Source organism: Curcuma longa, chromosome 3 (genome assembly GCF_044706935.1).
Source record: "Curcuma longa cultivar G26 ecotype Majalengka, Jawa Barat chromosome 3, ITB_CL_G26_1.1, whole genome shotgun sequence".
Lineage (NCBI taxonomy): Eukaryota > Viridiplantae > Streptophyta > Magnoliopsida > Zingiberales > Zingiberaceae > Curcuma > Curcuma longa.
This window is the reverse complement of record NC_133863.1, coordinates 8155083-8170046: the sequence shown is the minus strand read 5'-3', so window position 1 is coordinate 8170046 and position 14964 is coordinate 8155083. Positions and strand designations below refer to the sequence as shown.

The 14964-nt window shown below is 35.1% G+C and overlaps 1 protein-coding gene and 1 pseudogene across 1 annotated transcript; both read left to right on the top strand.

Moving 5' to 3' along the window:
• Positions 1-1461: 1461 nt before the first annotated feature.
• LOC141823337 (1-aminocyclopropane-1-carboxylate oxidase homolog 3-like) lies at positions 1462-4509 on the top strand (annotated as a pseudogene).
• A 3465-nt stretch (positions 4510-7974) lies between these two features.
• On the top strand, positions 7975-12508 carry LOC141823336 (plasmodesmata-located protein 7-like). The gene is made up of 3 exons (XM_074710609.1): positions 7975-8798; positions 11693-11794; positions 12317-12508. Exons 1-3 carry the CDS (start codon positions 8033-8035, stop codon positions 12325-12327), a joined length of 879 nt encoding a protein of 292 aa, XP_074566710.1. The 5' UTR covers positions 7975-8032; the 3' UTR covers positions 12328-12508.
• Positions 12509-14964: the final 2456 nt, after the last annotated feature.

The window sequence follows — 14964 nt, the reverse complement described above, 5'->3', positions numbered from 1 at the left end:
CTGTCAAAAAAAATAGACTAAGATATTAGTGTGAATTAAAAATTATTAATATAAAATTTTGGCACTTTTAAGCGTGTTAAGAGAGTTAAAATGAAAAATCGTGTGTTTAAAAAATAGATTTATTGCCACGTGGATTTTTCTAAATAAGCTTAAAGTAGAAGAAGAGAAAAAGAGATGTGCAATTAAAGAGAGGAGGAAAAGATTTATAAGAAAATTAATAAAAAAATGGATTATTATTTCCTTTTTAAGTATTTTGTTAATTCCAACAGAAATTAATACAATTATATAAAGAAAATAATTTTAAATTACCTTCCTTATTTATAATAAATATGATAAATTAACTATTTGAAACCAAATAAAATTAATTAACTATTTTAATATTTTTAATAAATGTTTTTAAAAAATTATACTAAAATATCTCATAATAAATAAATAAATAAATTGATTTCTAATATTAAAATTATGAACTTAATAAATGTAAAGAATTTCTTAAATATAAATTGATGTTTTAAACTTATCCGATTGACATTATCATAATGGCGAGCACCGAAAGCTTCAACCTTGCTAACCAAGCTAAGTCTTCTTTTTTTATAAATTTTTTGATAGCGTATTTGTTATAGTATCATATCGTTTAATTAGAGTATTTTATTGATTTCTAAATATATAGTTGTATTATCTTAAATGTATCTCTCATAATTTTCTCTCAACATATACAACTCTGATTTTCTTTCCAATATTTTCATTTCTTATTTTGTCCATCCCCATGACCATAAATCAATTGTAACATCTTCATCTTTACAATTATAATTCTTTACTCATGTATTTAAGTCATAATTCAATAGTTAACCTCATATTAATATAGTAAATCTAATCACTATTTTATATAATTTTTCTTTAAATTTTAAATCGAATAATGATCGTACATGACAAAAAAAATTGACTAAGGATCGTGTGAATTAAAAAGTATTAATATAAAAAATTGGCACTTTAAGCGTGTCAAGAGAGTTAATTGAAGAATCGTGTGCTTCAAAATAGATTGATTGCTTATGGACTTTCCTGAAGAAGCTTAAAGCATAAGAGAAGAGAAAAGGAGAGGTGCAATTAAAGAGAGGAGGAAAGGATTTATAAGAAAAACTAATAAAAATTGGATTATTTTTTTATTTTTTATTATTTTGTATATTTCAAAAGACTAAAAATATTAATTATATAAAGAACATAATTTTATAGTACCTTCCTTATTTATAATAAATATGATAAATTAACTATCAAATTAATTAACCATTTTAATATTTGTAAGAAAAGTTTTTTTATAAAAAAAGTTATATTAAAATATCTCATAATAAATAAATAAGTAATTTGATTTTTAATATTAAAATTATGTTATTTTATAAACATAATAAATGTAAATTATGTCTTAAATAGAAATTGATGTTTTAGACTTACACGATTGGCATTATCGTAATGGCGAGCACCGAAAGCTTCGACCACGCTGCGGCGCTCAAGGAGTTCGACGAGGCCAAGACCGGCGTCCGCGGCCTCGTGGAATCTGGGGTCACCGCCCTCCCCGCCATCTTCCGCCACCCCATCCCCCGCCCCCTCCACTCCCCCTTGTCGTCCCCCATCCTCTCCGTCCCCATCATCGACCTCTCCCTCCCCGCTCCTCCGCCGTCGCCCTCGCCGCCGCCGCGTCCCGCGACTTTGGCTTCTTCCAGGTCGTCAATCATGGAATCCCCCTCCCCCTCCTTAGTCGCACCCTCTCCGCCGTCCGATCCTTCCACGAGCTGCCTCCTTCCGTCCGCTCCGCCTTCTACTCACGCGGCGTGAAAACTGGCGTCAACTACTCCTCAAACGTAGATCTTTACCGATCCACCGCCGCCAGCTGGCGTGATACCCTTCAGATGCTCATGGGGCCGATCCCGCCCGACCCGGAGCGGATCCCGCCTGTGTGCCGGGCGGAGCTGCTAGAGTGGGACGAGCACGTGGTGACGGTGGGGCGGGCGTTGATGGGGCTTTTGGCGGAGGGGTTGGGGGCTGATGCAGGATTGCTAGAGGAGGCCACTTGCCTGGAGGGGAGAGTTATGGCGTGCCACTACTACCCACCGTGCCCGGAGCCAGAGATGACGGCGGGATTGGTGGAGCACACAGACCCAGGCGTTCTCACTGTACTGTTGCAGGACGACGTCGGCGGGCTGCAGGTGAAGCGGGATTTGGAGGGAGGGGAGGCCGTGTGGGTGGATGTGCAGCCGGTTCCGGGGGCGCTCGTCATCAACGTCGGCGATCTCCTGCAGGTAAGCAGTCCTCTTATCAGCAGTAACGCCCATGAGATTCTAGCTTCCAAGAAATTGCCGATCAAATAGAGATCTTGATGTCTTCTTGGATAAAATGAGCATTTTTATGAACTTTTTTTATTGTTGAAAGATAAGACATACTTGCTTAAATACACTTAGACAAGTTAATTGGGATGATTTATAAAGCAAATCAGGGAGACACAAACAACCAATGGTGATTTTGACAAACTATCCATGAAATTATTGTTTGCTTTGGAAGCATGAGAATCTGCAATTGCTGAAAGTTTTATATTTAGAGACTTGCTCTTTGTCTACTTCAAGTCTGTTGTAACCCACTTTGATAGGGCAAACCTACGTGCTTATATTTTTCCCCCTGGAAAATTGGATTTAGAACTGGTGTGTCTTATGAAGATAAAGAATTTCATTACAATGCTTTAATATAAGCAATGATCAAGTCCAAGTTATCTGATCTCTGCATAACTAAGTTTTCTCCTAAATAAGACTTTCTCAAGTAAAAAAGAGGCCTGCTATAATTGTCTATGGAAAGAAAGACCTGAATTAGGCAGCTCAATTATAATCGAAACAACTCAGTCCTTGGCACGAGGAATTTATGTAGTTCTTTAAATTTGTTGAGTTGGCTGTTCGTTTTGTTTTCCTAATATGCGAAGGACTAAAATAACTAGTCTTAATTTTTCTGGGGTATTTTTATTTTGCTTCTTCCTGATCTAGGTATCATTTGCCTCCATCTATGCATTGGGATCAGAGGGCTGAAACTAAATTTTCTGTTCAACGCTTATTGAGAATACAGTTTTTTCAATCTATAGTGTTTAGTTCCTCATCTTGTAGAATGAGCATGATATAATTATGTCGAAACTAATGGACTTCCATCTTCCTATGCACTGTCCATCTAGTTCAACTAGCCTTGGGGGCCCGATTGACCTGTTTAATTTGCTTGACCCACCCCCACTTGATACCAGCTCTCCAATCTACTTGCTTGCTTTATCCTGTTTGGTGGATCTAATCAATCCTCCATTGGGTCAGTTTGGCAAGATCTAGTCACTTGACTCATTTGAACGTGCAGCCCAATCAAACCATCATCCAACACAATAAGTTTGTTCGACTTCATGTCTCGTCTGCTCGCCTAGCCTACTCAACCAGCTTGGCCTATCTAGCTAGGCTGACCAGTTCAGTGTGCCTAACTTGGCCTACTTGATGGCTCAATCCACCCAACTCAACTGGTCCAACAGGGCCATTTGACTCAATTTCACAATATGTATTTGTTTGGAGGGTTGAGTAAGAATATATATTATTAAAGAATGAAATAAATATGGAATTGTTTTTCCTAGATTAAGGAATTACTATTCCCTCGGAATATGGAATCACAATTCCATGCTAATTGTTATTCCAAATTCAGTGACAACTTCTTTATTATAGGTGTTTTCTCTCAAATTTGAATATTATTAGTCAAATAGTCTTGCATATTCAACCCTAAATAGTTGGTAGAAACGCAGTTTAATGATTGACAATGATGATGTCTGTTCTTCCCATTATTTTCAGGATTTGAATGCAGATTGTCTACACTCTTAAACAGTTTCATTTTCACATCATTTTGAAATAGACATCTGGATATCTTAGAATCTCTTTCCACCTCTAAGTGCATGTTCAGCCAAGATACATCATGTGCATTCCTCCTTTTCTTCCAGCACCTTTGTCCTTGCAATTTTAACCTTACCTACCCAAGTTTCTCATATATTTTTGTGATTTTCTTCTTCTTTTTTTTTCTTCTTCACAGATCATGTCCAATGATGAATACAAGAGTGTGGAGCACAGGGTGTTAGCTAATTCAAATCAAGAACCCAGGGTCTCCATTGCAACCTTCTTCAACCCAGGAGATCGTGGGGACTCAAAATTTTATGGACCTTTACCTGAACTAGTGTCTACAGATAAGCCTCCTCACTATAGAAACTTCACCATGAAAGAATTCATGGGGACCTTCTTCAGTAAACAACTGCACAGTAGAAGTTTGGTTGACCATTTCAAGTCATAGACAGATTATTGTAATTATTCAGATTGCATCAGCAAATAAACCACCTCAATGTAGAAACTTCACCATGTCAGAGTTCACTGAGACCTTCTTCAGTGACCAATTTCAAGTTATAGTCTGATATCTGTATGTTTATTGACTTCAGAAATAATGATTGTGATTGTAACTTTCTTCTCACATTATTCTGTTGCTCGAAAACAGCTGCTAAAATTGATCCAGTTCTTCCTCGAAAACAAATCACAAATGCAATTGATGAGAAAAAAAAAAAGAAAGACATCCTGATGTTGCAAGCTATGGCTTGTGAATGGCAGTTTGCAGAACCTTCTCGATTCAGAATTTCTGCCATGAGTTTTTATTTTATTATTGTTATTGTTATTACTATTTTACAATATATAGAATCCTAAATGAGATGTGGTTGCTCTTCTTGCAGGTCCACATCAGACAATGAAGTTGATCGATGTTGGCCATTCCTTGTCAATCTTTTTCATTCGCTGGGCATTCAAAGTCCTGCTTAATATTCTCCAAGGTCATGGCTCTCTTTTACTATATCTGTCATTGTTAGGACCCAACAGATAAAAAAATACTCTTTCTAAGCCAATGAATTAGGCTTGGATGATAATGTTGGCAAAAAGTCATCTGAGTTCATTCAGTGGTCTGTGCTACTTGATCTATCTCAGATTTGGCTGAAATAGAGTTGGTTCTTGGCAGGATAACCTGAGCTTGTGGTTTTGGTTTGGTCTAAGACGGACCATGGTTTAGGCGTTCACTTGAGGTGGATGTGACTCAGCCCGAGGCAGCACAAAACTAATTTGATCTGGTCCTAGAAATGGTCCGAGGGCCATAGAGCTGCTAAAATGTCTTGCTCAAGATGTAATTTAATTGACATGAAAGTGTGTTGCTCAATCGCTAGTGCCATGTGGTGCCATCGGGTTAGGGTTGCTTGATAAGCCATGGATATGCTAGTGTCCACACTCTCTTTGGATTGTACACCTGAAACTCATCTAATGGTCTCAAACGCTTCTGAAATCGTTGGAGAAAAGAATTCTGCACAATTGGCTATAAGACCACTTCCAGTGTGAGAACAATTGTATATATATATATATTCCATGGACAGGATTGAAGCTCATAAAAAGGAAGAAGGATCAGTGAAAGATTGAGATAGAGATGTAGTGTCTTGTGCTGAAGGATTACGCGGACCTGAAGACAAAGTGCAATAATTAATGTGAAGCCGAGTTGAGTGTGACACTTCTTTAACCTATCTCTTTCTTCTTGCTGTGTAGATGTGTCTCCTTCTAAAGCCGTAATGCAACAGGAGTACATGAAACAATGGAGGATGTGTGGCTTGTGCCACTGCCACTGGCTGAAAGAGATGCCAATGGTGAGGGAGACTAATCAAGTAAGATATCAGCTTTTCTTTATGCGCTCAATTGATTTATCCCAACATGTTAATGTAAATGTTATAAAAAAAATATAGAATAGAGTAATAAAATATTCAAATATATACTTGAGCATGGCTTGAAGTTTCTGTTTCCTTCGTCTGTTAATGTCATGTTCGACGTCGCATTTTGGGTTCTGTTGACTATTTGAGGGGTGGCCTCGATGGAGAAGAATCTTGGAAAGTTGGACAAACTAGGAAGGAGGATGCATTTCTTCGGTGAATACTACTTCCTTGTATATGGTTGACTTACCGGTGTCCCGTACTGTGACACAGGTATGAAAATCATTTTGGATCAGGATCAAGTGATTTATCCAAATAAAAAATAAAAATTAAATTCAACAATTAATACAACAAATATATTATTCAAATTTAGAAAAGTGTTAGTTTTTAAATAAAGTCTAAAATATTTTTGGATGTCCATTGGTCCTTTTGAATATAATAGAATATCTAAAATATTTTTGGATGTCCATTGGATCAGGATCTAGTGTTAATTTTTTTTAATTTAAGATTTTGATATAGAATTATGATTTATAGTATAGTGTTTCGATTAAAATAAAAAATTACTATATATGCATAAAGATTTGATATATTGCATGCTTTATAATGCGCATCTCGTCAAAGAATATTCGGAGCATTCAAAAGTCGCCTGAAATATGAGCAATGTCTTTTTTTTCATTTTTTGTTTTTTTGACTTGCGATTAATTCATTTAAGAATTTTCCTTTAAGATTTAGTGATTGAGTTATAGTATTAAGTAAAAATAAATAAATAAAAAAATTTAGTTGCTCACAAAGTTGTTTAGAGTTAAATACAAAATTAAGAGCATTAAAAAGATGGAGAACATAATTCCAATCTGACATGTCCTACCACATGATTTTTTAAAAACCTACTAACCATGGCATTGTTGCATTATAGTTGTTAATTTCTTCTCTAAATTAGGTCATATTTGTAAATGTATACACATGCGTGGAGTGGTTGAGGCATGACATATAATCTGTACTTTTTCTAATTATTTATTAAATTATCATCAAGTTGGTGTATTTTGTGTAAAATTATGTTGCCCTCATAATTAATTGCCACACTTGGCAAAGAGAAAACTATCACATTAATTAGCAATTTTATTTAGTTTGTGGGAGAGTTTATGCATTCATTTGGATCTTTGTGATGCATGATTGCTTGGGTTATCCACGATTAGCTGGTTAATTATCTATTGTTTAATCGCACAAGATCACGATTATCTAGTAAAACCATGTACCTACATGGATAAATTATGAATTAGTTATGACAAATAATTGTTTAGAGTTAGTTGACATCAAGTTGAATGCGGTCATTGTTAAACCTATAATTAACTGCTTAATTTATCTATAAGTCTCCATTATCTAATAATTATTATTTTTGTCCCCATGCATATGCTTCCTGGTTTGAAATTTTAAAATTGGATTGAGACAACACGTAATTAACACAGATAAAATGACACAAAATGATCTAACTAAATATATAAACAGGTAACAGATGTTAACTCATTTACTAATAAATTATCTTTTTTTAAAAATTATTCTATATAATATAATGAATGATTTAATCCCCTAAGTTTTTCATCTTTTGGCATGAAAATATTCTCTATTTAAAAGATAAGATATCTATTTTATTTTTCTAAATTGTCATCTAAATTACTCATTATTTATCAAGAATTTTTTTTTGACAATAAAATAAATATCTTAATGTGCATTAATCAAAAACGATCCATAAGATATATTTTAGTGGCATGTATAAGGCTTTAAAATGATAAAACAGAGTATTGACAAAATCAAATTTTAAAATGAAATATATTAGTAATATAATTGTAAGGACATATATAGAATTTTGTCAACAAATTAATATTCCTTAGCCTCTTCCATTCTCTTCTTATTGTCAGAGAATATTCACCTTCAACTTTTTTTCCACATTTACTTATTAAGAAAATTCTCTTTTGCACCCTCGCATTTTTTATAATTTTGTGAGATATATTTGTAAAGGAGATAAAATGTGGGATCAAAGTGAAATGTCCTCTTTATATGAGCTAAACACATGTTTCTTCTCGCTTCAACAAATCTGTCTGCACCTTGTGATAATTCCGAAAGCACGAGGATGATTTTGAACAATGAAGCGAAATGTTCTCTTATATAAGCACGCTAACCGAGGAGCTTCTTCTCCCGTCAACAGAAAAGCAACACTTCTCTCCTCTCCTCTCTCTGTAATTTCCACAAACACATAACGAGCTCGAAATGAACAACCTCTTCTTCTTCTTCTTCTTCTTCTTCTTGACCGCCTCCCTCGCATCTCTGACGGCGGCCGACGGCTCTGCCTACATCTATGCTGGTTGCTCCGAGACCCGCGACGCCCCCGGATCCCCCTCCCAGATCAACGTAGACTCTCTCCTCTCCTCCCTCGTCTCCGCCTCCTCCTCCGTTCCCTACTCCAACCTCACATCCACCGCCGCCTCTGCCTCCCCTTCCTTCGGCCTCTTCCAGTGCCGCGGCGACCTCCAGCCCTCCGATTGCGCCAATTGCGTCCGATCCGCTGTCTCCAGTATTTCCTCTCTCTGCCCCTTCGCTGCCGGCGCCGCCGTCCAGCTCGACGGCTGCTTCCTCCGCTACGGTAACGATTCTTTCGTAGGGGAGCCCGACACCAGCGTCCTCTACAAGAAGTGCGGCGCCGCTGGGGGCGGTGGGTACGGACCCGACCAGATCAGTATCCGCGACGCAGCTCTTGCCGCCCTGACCGGCGGCGGAGGCAACGGAGGACCCGGCGGGTACAGGGTTGGCGCCGCCGGGTATGTCCAGGCGATGGCCCAGTGCGTCGGCGACCAGAGCGCGAGCGAGTGCGACGACTGCGTGGCGGCGGCGGTAGGGCAGCTCAAGGCCGCCTGCGGGTACGCCGTCGCCGGCGACGCCTACCTCGGCAAGTGCTACGCCCGGTTCTGGTACACCGGCAACGGGGCCTATAACGACGACGCGGACCACCACCACCACCACCACGACGATGATGACGGTAAGGTCTTTTCTCAGCTCAGCGGCGTTGGCCGTACTATCTACTCGCATCGTTTTAGAATTTCAAATTTTATTATTCCTCTGTTTTCCTTTTAATTGCAGAGAAAAATTAAATTTTACCTTAACTCATAATTCACATTAACAACTTTCTTAATTTGTAATTCATACTTATTTAATTTCTAAAACATCATAATAAATAGATATATCGACTTAATTAATATGATTATACGTGGAGTTATTGTGACATCATTGAAGAATCTGCTAATAAAGTGACTAGAATTTACAAAAATTGTAAGAATTTCGATAATACTACAATCCATGAAGATTTTTTCTCTTTTTCTTGTTCTTGTTCTTGTTCTAAAAGGTTAAAATATAGTAACAATTTACAAAATAAAAGTTGGGGGAAAAATCCCCTGAAGTTCACCTTCTATTTTTTCTAAAATATTTTTTTTCCAAAATTTAAAATTGTCAAAATACCATTTAAAAATATAAACTTTTATTATTTAATTTTCTAATGATTAACACTGTTAAATTACTTAATGAAATAGTCAAGTGTCATGTTATTTTTTAAAAATAAAATGTATTTAATAGGAGCAAGCATCACATTTTTACTTTATTTTTAAAAACTTTTAGGGGGTATTTTGAAAAGAAGGTAAGCTAAACTTTTGTCCTTGGTATTATTTTATACTTACTTACTCCTTTGGCGCTTTATTATGTGATTCTGTGATGAATTCTGACCTCAAGATTGGTTAGATGATGAAGCATTCTCTTGGTTCATGTTTTTCCTTTTCAATTTTACATTTTGAGTATATGATTGGATATGTTTAGTTGAGTGATCAATTCATTTAGTCATCCATCATTTCTTATATATATCAACTTTAAAATAATTCATGAGATAATTTATCAGTACCAAGTTTCCGTGATACAGAGGACTAACTAGTTGTTTACCTAAAAGAAAAAAGAACTAACTAGTTGGGATTTGGTAGTTCAACCGTTCAGTAGCATTTTAATTTACTCCTAAATTTTTGTCCTACATAAGAAAGATGATGTTTGAGTAGGCAGTTTCTTGTAAGGCTGACAATTCTAGTTGGAAACTTAGGTAGACTTATCCAAATGCTAACAACTCTATTCATTGCCCTCCTTAATTTCTATATGAAGCCTTATTTTGTTCGGTTATAAAATTTATTGCATAGTTAAAGACCTTCCTTTTTAGTCTTAAATGCCTACAAGTTGCTTGAGCCTTTATGACAAGCCCACATATAATTATTGAAGGTCATTTAATCAGTTACTGTTGTAATCATTCCGGTTTCTTGATCCATCTTGCTCTTCCATGTTTTGAAGTTTAGTTATATACATGAAGAGCATTGAAGGAGTTACAGTTGCAGTCTTTATTTTACTGGTTTCTTGACTTTAAAGTCTTAAATTGCATTTTTTTTCCACATGATTAGACTCATATTGGTCTTCCATTTGTTACTGTCCTAGTCAAGAACAGTTTTTCTGGTTCCTTGATTTCAAAGTTCATAGTTTGCATTATGCTAGCCGAGAACAGTTGGTTGGACTACAAGTTTACAAGAAGCTTCTCCACATGAAGAAAACAGTTTTGTTATGATTCCTTTCTATTCTTTATCTTTATGTAGTTAGTTATATTCACAAATCATGTAGACCTGATTAATGCAGACATATCACATCTGCAAACAGGAGATCTCATAAACCTTTTTCCCCTTTTCATTTTGGTATTCATTATTATGTGAAATTAAGACATCTTGACATTTCAAGTCATATAGCAAAACTATTCCAGTTTTGTAAAACTACTGGTCTTTTTATTAGTCCACATCGATGGAAGAACTAACCAAAGCTGTAGAGTTATCAGGTCTGGTCATTTTCTCTGGACCCTCTAAAAATTAGTCAATTCTTACAGTTTTGTGATAAATCTGTCGATCAAATCACCTTTTGTTGATTGTTTTACACATCCCATCCGCCAACCAACCTAAAGTAGAGAGGTTCAGTCCAAGTTGTAGAACTCTGTTTAATCTGAAATAAAGGCATAGCTATAGTTCTTCTATGAATTTAAAGACCAAGACAAATGGCTTATTTTACTAATTATAGTGGGTCCAAATTATTGGACGATTAGGTTAAATGTCTTCAAATCTTGCATATTCAAAGACCCTTGGAGTGTGACATTGTTGGCTCCCCCTTGATTTCAGTTTGTATCTGCTTTTTCTAAAAGGATCATCATCTTGTTCGTATATGATAGGACAGCTAAAGGCACATAAAAAAACATTGAATAAGGACAAAAGTGCCGACTCATATTTTTCTTTCCTCAAATGATTTGCTTTCGTATTAGATAAATGTCTCATCATTGTAACATGTGAAAACTTGTCAAACGCTGTAGAACTGTAGGGATCAATTACTAGGTTTTATTTTCCTTTATCATAGGGTACCATTTTGGATGGGAAGTATTTTTTATTTGACTTTTATGTGAAAGCCCTCTACATCTAATTTGTTTGTTTGTTACTATACTAAACAATTGTTGGTATTTGATATTTAAGATTTTAAGAATATCGAGTTTAGTTACATAATTATGTTTGTTACCAAATTTGAATCAACATGATTTGTGCTTTTAAATAGGAGTTAAGGAATATTCTGATCTGTTGTTAATTTCTCATGGATATAGAAACTGGATCTGACTACCAACTAGATGCAATTCAGTTCAACTATAGAATGAGACTGGATTCACATTTTTCTTGGGAAAAATTGATTAAACTTTTGAAGTATAATTTAAAAATCCTAGTAGGTATTTAGGATTCATCATTTTCTTCAGCAAAGTTTATCATCAAGTGTTCTTCAAAATTTTTCTATTTTTCACATTTCTTCTTTGTTTTCTGCAATTACCAGATGATGACACTGGGAAAACAGCAGCAATTGTGATTGGTCTCATATTTGGTGTTGCTCTCCTTATCATGTTTCTCACCTTCCTAAGAAGAGCTGGAAACTATGGTTTGCTCTCTATTCCCCTCTCAAGTCTCCTTTTTATTTTGGAAAAAAAGAAAAAAAATCATTATTTTGCTTTATTAATATGATTATTTTGATGGAAAAGTAACATGAGAGATTTTTGTCATATTAAAACACATCATTTTCTTCCATCATATAAATAAATTAACAACGTTAATGATTTGAGTTGAAATCACAAAAAATTTAAATATAGGGGTGTATTTTGACTATTTTGAAATCTTAAAAGGCATTTTAAAGAATTAAGAATTTCCTTTAATATTTACTATTTTTTAAAAAAATACCCTTCAGAATTTGATTAATATGAAAATCATAGAAGATATTTCACTGTTAATTAATTCAAACTTTGGAGGTCATTTTAAAAAAACAAACATTAGGGGAGCTTTTAAAAATCACCCATCCTTTTGAAAGAAGAAGATAGGTTTGGGAGTTGAAATGAAAATTTCAATTTATTTTATATCTGCAAAATACCATGCACTCCAATTAATCATCAACTTAAAGTTGTTGCAGGAAAAGATTGATCTAAGATGCGGTGGCCCAGGTTTTCCTTTCTTTCGACTTTTTTATTTTATGAGATAGTTCTTTTTGAGACAAATTGCTAAAAGATTAGAGTGGGTTAGAAGTTGGAAGAAGTGGGGACGAGGAATCATGAATCATGGTTGTGTTAGAGACGTGACAAAAATGGGAGAAATCAAATTATAAAGAAAGACCATGTATAAATTAATTCAATAAACTATCTACGTAGCTTCATCTTTCTAATAAAATTATTATTATTATTATTATTATTATTATTATTATTATTTTGAGAGAAAATTATTGATTATTTGACTGGTAACATGGAGTGGACGGTGTATGAGTTTAATTGATTGTTTAAGGTGTGCTACTTGTAAGCTAGCAATTTAAAATCTTAGAGGAATCATGGTTGTTTTAGAAAGATGACCCACCAAGTGGGTGAAGGAGAAGACCATGTTTTATAAATTAATTGAATAAATTATCGGCGTTGTACCTTTTTATAAAATATAAAAATATTTTTTAAAATAATCGAAGAAAAATTATCCATGTTTTATTTTTTAAAAAAAAATTGGGCTAAACTTGGAATGCGTGAAATGCCTAGTCCGGTCCCTGCCTAGATCAAGACACAATTTATTTCTTTGCAGACCGTGTCGGGTATGGCAAGATGACTTGAACATTAGCTAAGAATAAGAAATGGAGCCTTTGGATGAAGGAGGACTTGACTCTCATTAAGCCATTTTTCCATAGCACAAAGGTACGTAGCGATTCTTGCACTTGCATGCCTAAATTGAATGGATTAGTTCAAAGAATTCGTCTCTTATGAGCATAAGCATTTATCAACAAAGTGTCAGCAGCAGTTTTACCAGTTGCCTGGCAGGAAGAGGCTCAGCTAAAGCCGTGGTTGCAAGTTCCATATCTTCAAGAGAATCCTGCGAGGCACTTCCAAGCCAAGTGAGTTAACTGAAGCTTCACGGTTCATCAACTTCGTGATCTCATCAGAGACTTTGTTAGTCGATTCGTCCACATGTTCTCCTACAATACTGAAAAGCAATCAATCAATGATCGTTAATAGGGAAGATAAGTTTGAAACTTTAGGCATCACAGTAAATGCAAAATGCACCTGGAATCAGTTGAATAAAAAATGATTCCCTAGACATCCAATTTTGAGAAATGAGCTTGTTGGAAGCAAGAAAACGATGGTGTTAGTTGGAATTCCAATTCAAAATCTATTAGCTTAAAATGAAAACAAATCAGTAAAATTATAATTCTATAGACTAGAAAATTTTGATATTTTGACATTCTATATCCTTCCAGTTTGATTTTGAAAGACCACAACAATCCAGAGAGTTTGTTTGGAACAAGGAAAAAACATGGAAAGGGAATCCTGATTTTGATATGTTCCATTTAAATAGAAACAAATAGTAATTAGAATTCAAGTAAATAGCATGCAACTATCTGATCGAGTACTTTATATGTGATAGATAATACCGATTAATTATGTGGTTTAAAACCTTAGTAATTGACATATTATTGAGAAAGTTCCAAACCCATTGCTTAGATACAGAGCTTCTAATATTTCCTCTTTCTCAGTGAAGTATTTCTATGAAATTCCCAGTCATATTTCTCAAGACATATAATTGACATTTAAGTTATGGACAATGATACATTACATGAAAAATGATTTCCCTATGCCTCATAGTTTAACACATCTGCAACAGTCTTTGAATTTCTTGCATTTCTCTATAAAGATTGTTTAACAACAGCAACATCTTTCTTGCTTCTAAAAAAACAAAAGTCTGCTTTACCTTTCACTGGAAATTCATAATCATTGTAGCCTGGATCCTGCTGTCATTGGTGAAAATTGTCTAGAACCAGTAGAATCTCGACGTGATTGTTTGACAAATGGATGCTTCAAAAGTTGAGCAGCTGTGGGCCGATCATCAGGATTAAATCTTAAGCACTTTTTGATGAAATCACGAGCCTCTTCAGACAATGAATTAGGAATAACTGGTAGTTCAGCACCAATCTTATAAAAAGCTTCTATCTGTAGTCACAGTTACCAGAAAAAGAAAAGGAGAATCAGAACATCCAACGCTCACTTAAAATTAATATATGTTTGTTCTAACTGACTTATGTGAACCATCATGGATTCAAACATGAACAAAACTCTTGCTTGAAGTAAATTGACTAGAAATAGTGTAAAATTAAACATATGGATCGCTCACCCATTCTAGGTTAGGATAAGGAGGTCTACGAGTCAACATCTCTAAAACGGTGCAGCCCAGGCTCCATATATCAGCTGAAGGTCCATATGGCTTGGTCTTGACAACCTGTTATATAAAAATGATAAGATATGATAAAAATCTCCTCATGGATTACAAATGTAAATATGGAGCATATATATGTATCAAAAGAACATATATAAACATATCTCTGGCATCAACAATGCCCCAGCAATAATAGACATATCAAGGAGAAATTCAACATATAAGAAATTTGAATCCATATTTTCAATTAACTAATGTAAAGAAGAATTAAAAAGACAATCTCAATCCATAAATTGATGTTCATTGGGTCATTGAAGCCAATCTCATGGACCATACTTATACACGAGCTAAAAATATGCATGTGTCTATCGAAAATTG